We start from the raw sequence: 12,572 nt of genomic DNA on the forward strand, positions 1-12,572 counted from the left end.
CGGCCCTTCGCAAGGCCGCTACCTACACACGGAGCAACATTCAAACACAGAATAAACGCCCACAGACATTCTTACCTCAAGTGGGATTCGAACCCATGATTCCAGTGTTTCAGCGCTCGGCCGGAAACTGTGATCGGTTTGCAGTCATGATACACATACAGGATGTAAATCGAAAGTACAAACAAACTCGGGGCAAGAGTTCTATATACACGTATAACGAAAACAAGGGAAAGTGTCCATATCAATATGTAAAACGTAAAAAAAAGTAAAGCTATCCCTGTAAGAGGCCTTGGAGGCCAATGAGGTGAGACGTCGAGGCTCCCACATTATCTAGACAGTGTGCTCACAGTTGGCGGTAAGGTTGTCAGCTTTGTCCGGCCGCCCTTTACCCCCCAGGAGGATTCCTGGTACTCGTTTCTGTTGGGGGCTGAGTCAAACCCAGGGCCATTGTGCGGCTGGAAGGATTAGGTCAATAGAAAAAATCCACCTCATTGGGGCTCGAACCCGCGACCTTTCGGCCTGTAATTTATTGCCTCAACCAAATACGCTACCGCGTACCCCCTCCATATCAATATTTGTCTAGAATAATATACATATATTGTGATTAGAAGTGTTATAGTTTAGCGTACAATGCTTATTACTGCTGAGTCGACGCAATTCTGGTATAAACACACCATGCTTTTCAATGTACTACATATTTCGGTCTGTTTCGCTCATCATCATGAAGACAGCCTGTACAATCACCCATCTTTCTATCTGCTATACTGTAACCGTACCACTGCCATGAAACCTTTTAAATGTAATGTTTTTTATTAATTAAAAATTTTAATTTTTCACAATGGGATGCAATGAACAAGTGCAGTGAGACATAGGTCTGTTCTTGCATGTAAGAGTTAGCGTCTTCTCACAAGTGCAGAGAACAAGAAGACACCCCGTCGCGAGTTCTTAGAAATTTTACTTGAAAGTGTAACTACGGAATCTTTTGTGAATTCGATTCTTGACAGCTTGTGCATGCCATAACTTAAAATAGGGTAGTTTTAATAAAGCAAGCCAAGCTTAACATTTGTCAGGATTCTGACAGAAAGTACGTTGGAGCTCAGAAACCTAAACCCTTGTAATCTGTAAACGGAGTGGAGGAATAGCTAACTAAGATACTCCTACTTTTCAAATGTAACCAATCACTAAAATTTAAGGATGTGACAGAGCCGAGAAGCGGAAGGAACAAGGCCCGGGTAATTCGAAAGCAAGTCAGTTGTCGAATTCAGTCACATGCAGGCCCTTGAAGAAATCAGACGTAATGGTTACACACTGGATCTAGTAGAAACAAGACGTAAAAGTAACTGATTTGAAGTTGTATTAAGAAGCGGCTCAACAGGTGTTCAATAATAATAATTCATGTAAACTTGATGTGTTCTTTTGTAGTTTGTGTTCATTTCTTTGCTTCTCCGAGTCGTGGCCCGTTTAAGCCTCTGAGATAAAGAGACCCTCAGTTCTACAGAATTAACAAACCTCACCTCCTTATAAATTAAATAACCCTGAGATAATATTTGGTACAAGAAAGAATGCATACAAGTGTGACCAACGTGTGTGGGCGAGAGAAGATAATAATTGAGTTTAACAAAAGGTAAGGTGAGAGGGCAGTTATAAACTGGCGCCAAAATTATAAAAAGAGAGACATAAATGGGACGGTGATAAAAGTGGCGCAAAACATAGGGGCCATCGAGGTGCGCTGATAATACCTCCCTATGCTGGCCTGTGTTTACATTGTAAAAGAATGTTATCTATGTAATGCCCTTATGTTATAAAATTAACTAACTATTAAAATTTACTTTTATAATATTAAGATATTCTAATTGGAGTTAAACTCGAGTCATGTGTTGAAAGGTATGTACAGCGTAATTCATAAAGATGAACACAATTTCAATTGGCTATATTTCCTGAACCATATGTTGCATCTGAATTCTGTAAAGTACATTTGAAAGAGGGTGTTGTAAAGTTTCCAATGTTACCGCTAGAGCCCTCCAGCACCCCGTCAGTTGTAAGTGAGATGGCTAATATTCAACACAAGAATTTTTGCCTTCGTGAGTTCAGTAAAAGTGAGTCTGCGACTGCTGTGCAGAGTGCATTTCGTCGTAAGTTTAACATCCAAACTCCAACGAGGAAGAGCATTTATCTTTGGAATAAACAATTTGTAGAAACTAGCTCTCTGTGTAAGGGTAAAAGCCCAGGCCGATCGCGTGTATCGGAGGAAAACGTGGAGCGAATTCGAGTGAACTTTGAGCGTAGCTCAAATAAATCATCTCGTAGTGCTATTAGAGAACTTGGACTATCGCAAACAACTGTCTGGTGTGTATTGAGGCGCCGGTTAGTGTACAAACCATACCACCTACAACTGGTACAGGATCTTCTCTCAAACGATAAGGTAAAACGTGTAGAATTTTGTGACCGTATGGGCAAAAACATGGAAGATGAATTGTTTCTGCCTCGTGTAATTTTTAGCGATGAAACTACTTTTCACCTAAGTGGGAAAGTCAACAGGTACAATGTTCACATATGGGGGATACAAAAATCCCCGTGTGATAATCGAACATGTGAGGGACAGACCGAAAGTAAATGTGTTCTGTGCAATATCGTTAACAAAGGTTTATGGACCTTTATTTTTTGATGAAAATACGGTTACTGGAGTAACATATCTTAGAATGCTGCACAACTGGCTTGTTCCTCAATTGAATGAAGATTCAGGAGATTACATTTTCCAGCAGGACGGAGCTCCACCCCATTGGCACCTGAATGAATCTCTACCTCAACGATGGATAGGTCGCATGGGGAATGAAGACCTGACACTTCGGTTCTGGCCACAGAGGTCTCCTGATCTCACACCCTGCGACTTTCTCCTGTGTGGATTCGTGAAAGATGCAGTTTACGTACCAACTCTTCCCTCAAATTTTATTGACCTAAGACTATGTACCACAGTTGCGATGAACTCAGTGACGCAAGGTATTTGTCATCGAGTGTGGTATGAATTCAGCTGCCGTCTAGATGTTAACCGTGCAGCCAGAGGGGGGCACATTGAACATCTATAAACTTCCATGTATGTATAATCNAAGAAGCCCCCACTTCCCTGACTTTATGGGCGGAGTTTGAAGGCGATAAGTTACGGGTAGGGAATCACAGGAGTAAATTTTATTAAGTTTTCCTGGCTAGGAAATAAATAACCTCAGGTAGCCAGAGCGCACTTCCAACATTAGCCATGGGGTCTCTCTCCTGCTCGGCGATAACGTCTCTGCAAGTGTTGGTCGGCATTTTGAATGCATTCTTCAAGACGCAGACTCCGGCTGATCTCTCTTCACCGGCGAAACTAAGAGACGGCGAAACCTTCGACTTTATTATTGCAGGGGGTGGAACCGCTGGATGTGTTCTGGCTAGCAGGTCAGTCAAGAATGCCTATGTCTTTACAGATAATGGTTCCTATCATTGTTAAACTCAGTGATATATGGTCGTTTCAAGAAGTTTATAATCTTTCAGCAGGTCCAAAAATCAACTGTTTGAGTAAAATTTTAATATTCATAATCTGTTCTAAAAAGCTCACAATTTTTAATTTTTCTTAATCAGCTCAATCCTGTTAAGAGCTTTCTCAAGATTTTCCCAACAAAATTTGTAAAAAGTTTAGAGTTTCAGAAGAACACACAAATGTTAACAGCAATAAAATTTCTAATAATGATACCTTAATTACTTCATTAGAGCACTCGCTAACTGCTGTAGCTTATTAAGGCTAATACTAAAATACAAAACAGACACAAAGAAAGACAAATGTAAAGATAAAGGTAACGTCCCTGTGCTTAACTAAATAAGCACTATGCCATGAAGGAGTATGGGGGAGTGGATGTGTAGGTTCACATTTTCTTTCCCTCAGTAACAATTGGAGGTGAATGGTTAGCTTCATGCCCCGGCCGCTTTATCCCAGGAGAAAACACCCCAGATACCTATGGAATAGAAGTCTTCAACTGAACTAATCCTTGCAGCCGCGCTATGGTCCTGGCGTTTACTCAGTTTAAAAGAGAAGTGAATACCAGGAAACTTCCTGGAGGTAAAGGGCGGCCGGCGCGTAAGGCTGACTACCTTACTGCCATCTGTGAGTCGATTGTCTAGAAAATGTGGGACCCTCGACGTCTCACAACTCTATGATGGACCTCCACAGTCTGTTACAGGGATAGCTCTACTTAAAAAAATACAAAAGAAAACAAAAAATAAATATATTATGTAAATGGAACAAATAAGATTTTAACTAGAATTATACAACGGAAATGTAACTTCTAGATAAACTCTCTTCCTATTATAACAAAAAACTAACATACACTGGTAGCAACATTGGTACACTAAGCTGTAGGACAGGACTTCCACTGCTGATAGCAGTAAATATCAGTAAAAGCAGATAATTTTTTTGCCAGTCAAGTATAATCTTTTGAATATCTGGCCTTTGTCATAGATTGAATGAATTATCTACTGACCGGCCTTGTCTTTATTTGTACTAGTGCCACTTGCCGAATGAAACCTATCCTTGAAACTTGACGCTTCAAATTTGTGTTACATATTTACCACAACGAACTTCCGACTTGGATAAACTGCAGGAATTCATGGATAAGACGAGAAAGTGTTGACTTATTAGAATCACTCTGTTCCATGGAATTAGGATCTCTCGACAAACTTATCGCCCAAATTACTTCCTTGCTCATTTTTTGCTGGACAGATTGTCAGAAGTTCCTGACTGGAAGGTGCTGCTCTTAGAGGCAGGCGGCGAGGAGCCGTTGGAGGCCGATATACCAGCATTTGGGCAGAACTTGAAGCTCAGCGCACTGGACTGGCAATACTGGACACAGCCCCAGAACACTTCATGCGGTGGGGAAGCCTGCCAGTGGCCAAGGGGCAAAGTCCTTGGTGGAAGTAGCACTATCAATGACATGATTTATAACAGGGGCAACAGACTTGATTACGACCACTGGTCAGATCTGGGTGAGTACAGTTTTCTGTAATGACTTTATGTTCTTTTTTTATTACAAATTGATTGCAAAAAAGTATGTAAAAAGAGAACATAATAAAAAAATTTTGTTTTCCGCGCGCTTAGTTTGATTGACAATTATTATTATTATTATTATTATTATTATTATTAGAGAGGGTGGGTTTCCCCATGCACTTAGACCAGTTATTGGTCCATTGTACGTCCCCCTTTAATTTCTACTGTCGCCATACTCTACTGGTACTGGTGCGTGCTATCAGCCCCGTTCAGCCAACGAGGTCGGCCCTCGGTACCTGATATTTCCCCCATCTACCAGAGGCCTAATAATTTTGCTCAGAGGTCTCCTAGAGACATGAGGATCTTTTACGTGCCGTAAAGCTACGACACGGGACCTACGGATTAAAGTCCCTCCCGGAGGACTTGTTCCCTGAATATTTCCACCCTTCAAAATTCCACGACCTCCGCCGGATTTGAAACTGCGTACCTTGAGTCATGAGGTGGGAACGTTACTCCTAGACTACGGAGGCCGCTTGATTGATTGACAATATACTAGATGGGTTTAGATGAAATTCGTGGGTCAGCACTGAAGTTCAAGGGCGAATTTATTTCTCACTTATTTCCGTCTAATCTGATTCACACTCTGCCGAAATCTAAGCTATTGACTCTCTCGAATACATCGCGACATAAGAGAAACTGAAATGTATAACATTATGTGTTGTATATCAAAATATTCTACTGTGTTTGTTTCGTAGGTCTTTCTGTGTGACGAAAATTTAATGTGACATCATCATCATCATCATCATCATCATCATCATCACTGGCACGACAGCCCTTTGTGAGCCCTGGCCTTCCTCAGGATTGCTCGCCATTCTACTATATTCGATGCTACATTCCTCCAGTTCTTTTCACCCAAAATTCTTATGTCCTGCCACACACACCTTTCCCATCTTAACCTTGGTCTTCACACTCTCCTATTTCTTTCTGGTTTTGTATTAAGTATTTTCTTAATCGTTCTATTCTCGCTGGCATGTATTATGTGTCCAGCCCATTCAAGCCTTTTCACCTTTATAAATCCAATAATGTCTGGTTCATTAAATAGTTTGTACAGCTCATGGTTATACCTCTTCCTCCATATTCCATTTTCTTCCACTGGTCCAAAGATATATCTCAAGATCCTCCTTTCAAATATACTTAATAGTCTTTCATTCGATTTTGAAAGTGGCCAGGTCTCAGAGGCATAAGATAGCACTGATCTTATAAGTACTTTATACATCATAGTTTGGGTTTCCTGGGTATTAGTTGGGATTTCAGGTGTTTCCTAAGGCCATGGAGACATTTATTTGCCACAAGTACACAATTTTTTATTTCGTCACTGATATCATTTTTACAGTTAACTTCTGATCCAAGGTAAGTGAAACTACACGTACATACAACCGCAAATTTATATGAGCCAATTTCAATATATGTAGGTCCATTAGCACAGCCTTTCTTGGTTACCGGCATGTACTTTGTTTTATTTTGGTTAATTTGTAGATTCATCTTTTTTGCTGCTCTTTCCAAATTAAGAAAGCTACTTTCATAGATGTTTATGTTCTACCAATTATATCAATATCATCTGCAAATGCCAAAATTTGAACTGACTTGTAGAATATAGTTCCCCTTGTGTTGATTCCTGCATCTCTAACTACCTTCTCTAATGCTATATTGAACAAAAGGCAGGCTAGGGAATCCCCTTGTCGAACTCCATTTCTAGTTATTATAGGGCTGGACAACATATTCCGAATCTTAATTTGGCATTTGGTCTTTCTCATACTGGCTCTGACTACGGCGATTAACTTCCGTGGAATGTGCATCTCTTCCATTGCCAGAAAAGGACTATCTCTATCTATGGAGTCATAGGCTGATCAGAAGTCAATGAAAAGATGATGTGTTTCAATTTGGAATTCATTACACTTTTCAAGGACCTGGCGAACAGTGAAAATCTGATCGTTAGTTGATCTTCTTTGACGAAACCCACATTGGTAATCTCCAATTATGCCTTCCATAAAGGGAGAGAGTCTGTTAAATAGAATGTTGGAAAATATTTTATATGCTATGCACAACAGTTCTATAGTTAGAACATACCATGATATCGCCTTTCTTATGGATGGGGCATACAGTACTTAGGTTCCATTCCTCTGGGATTATTTCACTTATCCATATCTTAACTATTAGCTGATGTAATTGCTTAGCATATTCTGGGCCTGCAAATTTCACTAATTCTGCTGTGATGAGATCAATTCCTGGAGTTTTATTATTTTTCAATTTTTGATAGCTTCTTCTACTTCTTTATGGTCGGCGCTGGCTCTTCAGCCTCAAAATTTCCTTGATTCCGGTCTATGGTCATACCTTCCACTTGTTCAGAGGCGTTACTATTTAATAATTCCTCATAATATTGCGCCCATCTTTCCAGTATTGCTTCAGCGCTACTCAATTTTGTGCCTTCTTTATCTCTATATAAGGTTGTTCTAGGTTGAAAGTCCTTTCGACTCTTGTTTACTTTTGATAAAACGCTCTAATTTCGTCTGAACTTCTTAAATGATCCAGTTCAATCAATACTTGTTTATCATATTCCTTTTTCTTCTTTTTATGCAATCTTCTTTCTTTTCTTCTCGCTTCACGGTATTCTTCCACGGCCCCTCGAGTATGGTTCCTTTGCTGCATTCTCTTATGTGCCTGTTTTTTATTTGTCACTTGCTCACACTCTCCATTAAACCAATTCTTATACATCTCACCGCCTCACATCTTACTGCAGATATTACCATTCCCAAAGGATTTTAATTCTATATGAGACATCAATATTAACAAATTCCATGTTTTTCTCATTTTTCTTCAGTATTTTAGCCATTTTAAGTTCGTAATTGTCTGCAGAAGTTGTACTGTTCTTCTGAGATTCATACATTTATTTCTTAAAATTTCGGACCAAAATTTTCTTTTGTTTTAATTTGTAATTCTTTAACATCCTCGTCCCCTTTTCTCACACATACATCTTTAAACTGTTACGTTCATCTTTTGAATTGTTAGATATATTGCGATAGTGCACACAGTAGTTAGTCCCAAGACTCCTGTGAGATAAGGGGCCAAGTACATTTGCTGGCGTACCTCTTCATGTGTTATTTTCACAGAAAAATGGACAATTGCACTGTTCAAATTGGCGTATATATATATCATATCTTATGCAATTATTTAATAATTAAAATTGTAACGTGTATACCTATTGCTAGACAGCGGGTCGGTAAACACATTCTCGCAACACAAGCGAATGCGACAAGAGGACATCCATTACTAAGCAACGAGTAGGTAAACACATTTTCGACAATAGAAGACTGTGTTTTCTGTGTCATCCGTGACAAGGGATTATAAATGGGCAAAGAAGGTTGCTTGGGGAGGAGTAGAAGCAGGAGTACAAGGCAGTAGTCGTAAAGTGAAGTGAAGTGGTCGAGAAGGAATTGAATTGAGTCTTCGGAATTGGCAGCTGCAGAATAATGGCAAGAAAGGAATGAGGCTGTACGAAGAAGACTTCACGTATGTTGCAGTGACAGTGAATCTGTGATAAATCCGTTGCCCGGATATGACTAGTGAAGACTGAGAATCCTAGTGCGTGTGTAACGGTGAACTGAAAAGTGTGTAGAATAGCGATAGCGCTGCAATTTCCTGTAGTCCCGATTTCTGAATATATAAGGTGCAATGAATGCAATCTTCTGATCCAAAAACCCGGTTACGTCACCCAAACGCGTGAGAATATAATAAAAATCACCGATTAAAAACACTGATATGATAACAAAATCAGCAAGTAAATATTCGCGATATTTCGGTGTCATACATGTAGTGGAGGAATTGTTTTGGAAGAGACTGTGGACCTGTCGTCTTGACAGATTACTGATGATGATGATGATGATGATGACATGTAGTGACCCCTCGACTTATGACGGTGATAATAGAGCAAAAATGTGACGCACTTAACTGAAAACCCGCGCAAGCAGTAACGCTGCGCTGCCCCTCTGTGGGCGCGACAGTTCGTGAAGAAACTTGACCAGTTTTACAGTTTCTTAATCACTTAGACAGTCGGTAAGATTCACTGGGAAGCCGTTCAGTCCGTCGCAAGGCCGCTGCATACACAGGACAACACATATACAGGATAAACGCAGACAATCCTCCATACCTCAAGTGAGATTCGAATTCACGACCCCAGTGTGTGAGCTGGCGAAGACAGTTCACGCGATAGACGACGCGGCCACTATAATCGTCCAAGAAATAACAGTTCTGGCTTTTATTTGAGACCTGTCCGTCTCCAGTATTCGTCCTCATCACTCACCCTAGAATTCTACGCTTGCACTCCAAGTTACTCACAAATGCTTAAATAATTAGATCCAAACTAACTTCTTTTTACTCCATTCCCAAGGGCGAAGCTGAGAGTGATTGTTCCTCATAAGAATCATATGTGAAAACCTAAAAGTACTTACCTTCATATTAATTCCTTCGCTTAATTTTATGACAATCTATTTATGTATTTCAGGTAATGTCGGCTGGGATTATGAAAATGGGGTTCTTCCATATTTCAAAAAATCGGAAGATAACTTGGATCCAGACATCGCTCGTGACATCAAGTACCACAGTGTCGGAGGGTACCAGAGTGTTGGAAGATTTCCCTACACTGACGAAAATGTTCCAAATATTATAAAAGGATTTCAAGAACTTGGTTATAAGCGGGTAGATTTTAACGGACCACATGTTACAGGGGTCATGCATCTTCAGGCGACTCAATATAAAGGAGAACGTAGGAGCACCAATGGGGCTTATCTGGAACCTGTTCGTCGTCTCAGAAATAACATCAGAGTCATAACTAACGTCAGGGTTACAAAAATTCTAATTGACAAAGGAACAAAAGTAGCCCACGGTGTGGAATATGTTGGCGAGAAAGACAGACGTTTCCGTGGGAAAGTGTACGCGAAAAACGACATTATTGTCAGCTCGGGTTCAATTAATTCCCCACAACTTCTGATGCTGTCTGGCATTGGTCCTAAAGAAACACTGGAGACGTTGAATATTCCAGTCATTAAAGACCTTAAAGTGGGACATAACCTGCATGACCATATAGGTGCATTCGCTGTTAATTATTTCGTGGGAAACTCAACAAGACCCAACAGTAGCAGAGATTTCTTCAGGGACGCCACACTCTATTCAAGGAACCAAAGAACAGGGCCCTGGTCAGGCATAGGAAGTCTCTCAGTGGTCGCATACACTAATTCCAGGTACGCAAATAAATCAATGGATTATCCAGATATACAGTTTTCAACTATACCGTCAGTTGCAGACAGCAGAGACTCAGGCTTCTGCGATGTTGATGTTGCCGTGCCGTGGTGCTATTACAACAGAATCACATTTATGCCAGCAGTGCTCAGGCCAAAATGTAGAGGCTACCTTACCATTAACTCATCTGATCCCTTCGCACGGCCATTAATATACCCGAATTCATTCTGCGATCACCAAGATCTGGACGTCATCAGCGACGGTTTCAAAGCAGCAGTAAAACTTGCCGATACAAAGGTTTTCAAAGATAATGACTTCCGGCTTGACAAGACACCTCCAGCGGGGTGTTCGCATCTTCAGTTTGGCACAGACGATTATTGGGTGTGTGCCGCAATTCAAACTACTCACAGCAACTACCATCCCGTTGGGACCTGCAAGATGGGTCCTCCCACCGACCCCGATGCTGTAGTCGACCCTCAGTTGCGAGTGTACGGAGTCAAGCGTTTGAGAGTTATCGATTCATCCATCATGCCGGTCATAACCAGTGGCAACACCAATGCACCCAGCATCATGATAGGGGAGAAAGGGGCTGATATCGTAAAGAAGTCTTATGGCATAAAACTATAGGTTCTTGGAGTGCACCACAATATATCTTCTTTTTTCCTTTAAATGTACCATACACCTTCCTCCAGTCCTTCACGTGCAACATGCTTTCCTTTCTTCAGCTCCCCAACATGTAATGCTGCTGCTAATTCCTTGCCACGAGTAAAGCTACTTCTGTTCCTGCAAGTGCAACATGCTTACCCTTCTTCAGCTCCCCAACATGTAATGCTGCTGCTAATTCCTTGCCACGAGTAAAGCTACTTCTGTTCCTGCAAGTGCAAAAAACATTCTTGTTCCTTTTGCCATTTCCAGAACTTATTGTTTCGTCCGATTTATTCTGTTCCTTCTTCAAGTATAAAAATTTATATTCTTCTGACTATACATATACAGTTCTACACTTCTCTAAGCTCAGCCTCTCTTCTACACCGCTTTCTTCCTTCTGAAACGTAACATGCCTGTACAGAATTCCTGCTGTCTCTTCTTTCAAGAATAAACTTCCTCTTCAACACAGTGCTAATAATTATACTTCGTCCACTCAAGTGTAACTTATTTCCTTCCTGGAGCGGAACACTGCTTCCTCTTCAACTGTAACGAAATCCTGGTTTTCATCGTCTGAGCATCAGTCGCCATAAGCTTCTTCAGTTTATTTACTGCCATCATGCTGACGGTCCTCTATACCTTGCACTCCATGTTTCACCATTTATATAGATTTTACATAGATTTAACGTTGATTCTTATAAATATTTATAATAACTCTATTTTTTTTTCATATTTCTTTAAGCAGTTTATTTTCCCGTCTCCAGTCGTATAATTCGGAGTTTATCTGAATTATAGGATGTCCCAGGATGAAAGGTCTATACTCTGGGAGGTCATAGTATGGGTCAGTCTAAGCAAAAATATGTGTTTATATGTGTTCTCTTCCGAACGGTTTCCGAGATAGAGCTATTTCACTGTACAGTTCCAAAATTATTGATAAGAAAGATATTACATACTGTTTCTAATACCGATATTTATTTTTCGAATGACAAAGTTGACGCAGTTTACTAATTACAATACATTGTCGAAAATTTCATCGTCAACATCAGTGCACTTTGCAGCTCGTGTGAGGACAAGGCGTGTTGCTCGTTCGTACAGTGTACAGTGAAATAGCTCTATTTCGGTGCAGCTCGTGTGAGGACATGGCGTGTTGCTCGTCTGTACAGTGTACAGTGTACAGTGTACTGCATAGTGAAATAGCTATATCTCAAAAACCGGAATCTGACACATGTACATATATAACTTTTTGCTTAGAATGGCAGATAATGTGACTTCACGGAATATTGGCATTTCCTCCTGGAAATGTAGCAGTAGTTGCACATGTTGTTGTTGTATTTCTACTGGTAATATAGTTCATGCATACACTGTCTTCTCTCGCTCGGAAGCCAGGATCGTGGGCTCGAATCCCACTCAGGACATGGATGTTTGTGTGCTCTTCTCTGTGTTTGTGTACAGGTAGAGGCCTTTCGACGAGCTGAACACCCGTCCAAGGATTCCTACCGTATGTCTAAGAGCTATTAAACCAAAGTGAAACGGAGAGTTTCATGGAGGTAGGCCTAGGACCAAATGAGGGCTGTAGCGGCAATGAAAAATAAATATACTTGTATAGTTCATAAATCTGTTACATATT

General features: G+C 40.6%; 1 protein-coding gene across 1 annotated transcript; it reads left to right on the forward strand.

The window, feature by feature from the left end:
* Positions 1–3,202: 3,202 nt before the first annotated feature.
* Positions 3,203–11,406, forward strand: LOC111865506 (glucose dehydrogenase [FAD, quinone]). Its single transcript, XM_023853601.2, has 3 exons — positions 3,203–3,429; positions 4,748–5,010; positions 9,570–11,406. Exons 1-3 carry the CDS (start codon positions 3,251–3,253, stop codon positions 10,928–10,930), a joined length of 1,803 nt encoding a protein of 600 aa, XP_023709369.1. The 5' UTR covers positions 3,203–3,250; the 3' UTR covers positions 10,931–11,406.
* Positions 11,407–12,572: the final 1,166 nt, after the last annotated feature.

This window comes from Cryptotermes secundus, unplaced genomic scaffold, assembly GCF_002891405.2.
Source record: "Cryptotermes secundus unplaced genomic scaffold, Csec_1.0 scaffold530, whole genome shotgun sequence".
NCBI lineage: Eukaryota > Metazoa > Arthropoda > Insecta > Blattodea > Kalotermitidae > Cryptotermes > Cryptotermes secundus.

Coding starts and splice junctions, on each gene's coding strand:
- LOC111865506 (XM_023853601.2), top strand. CDS start 3,251: ATGGGGTCTCTCTCCTGCTCGGCGATAACGTCTCTGCAAGTGTTGGTC. Junction 3,430..4,747: donor GGATGTGTTCTGGCTAGCAG/GTCAGTCAAGAA, acceptor TTTGCTGGACAG/ATTGTCAGAAGTTCCTGACT. Junction 5,011..9,569: donor CGACCACTGGTCAGATCTGG/GTGAGTACAGTT, acceptor TATGTATTTCAG/GTAATGTCGGCTGGGATTAT.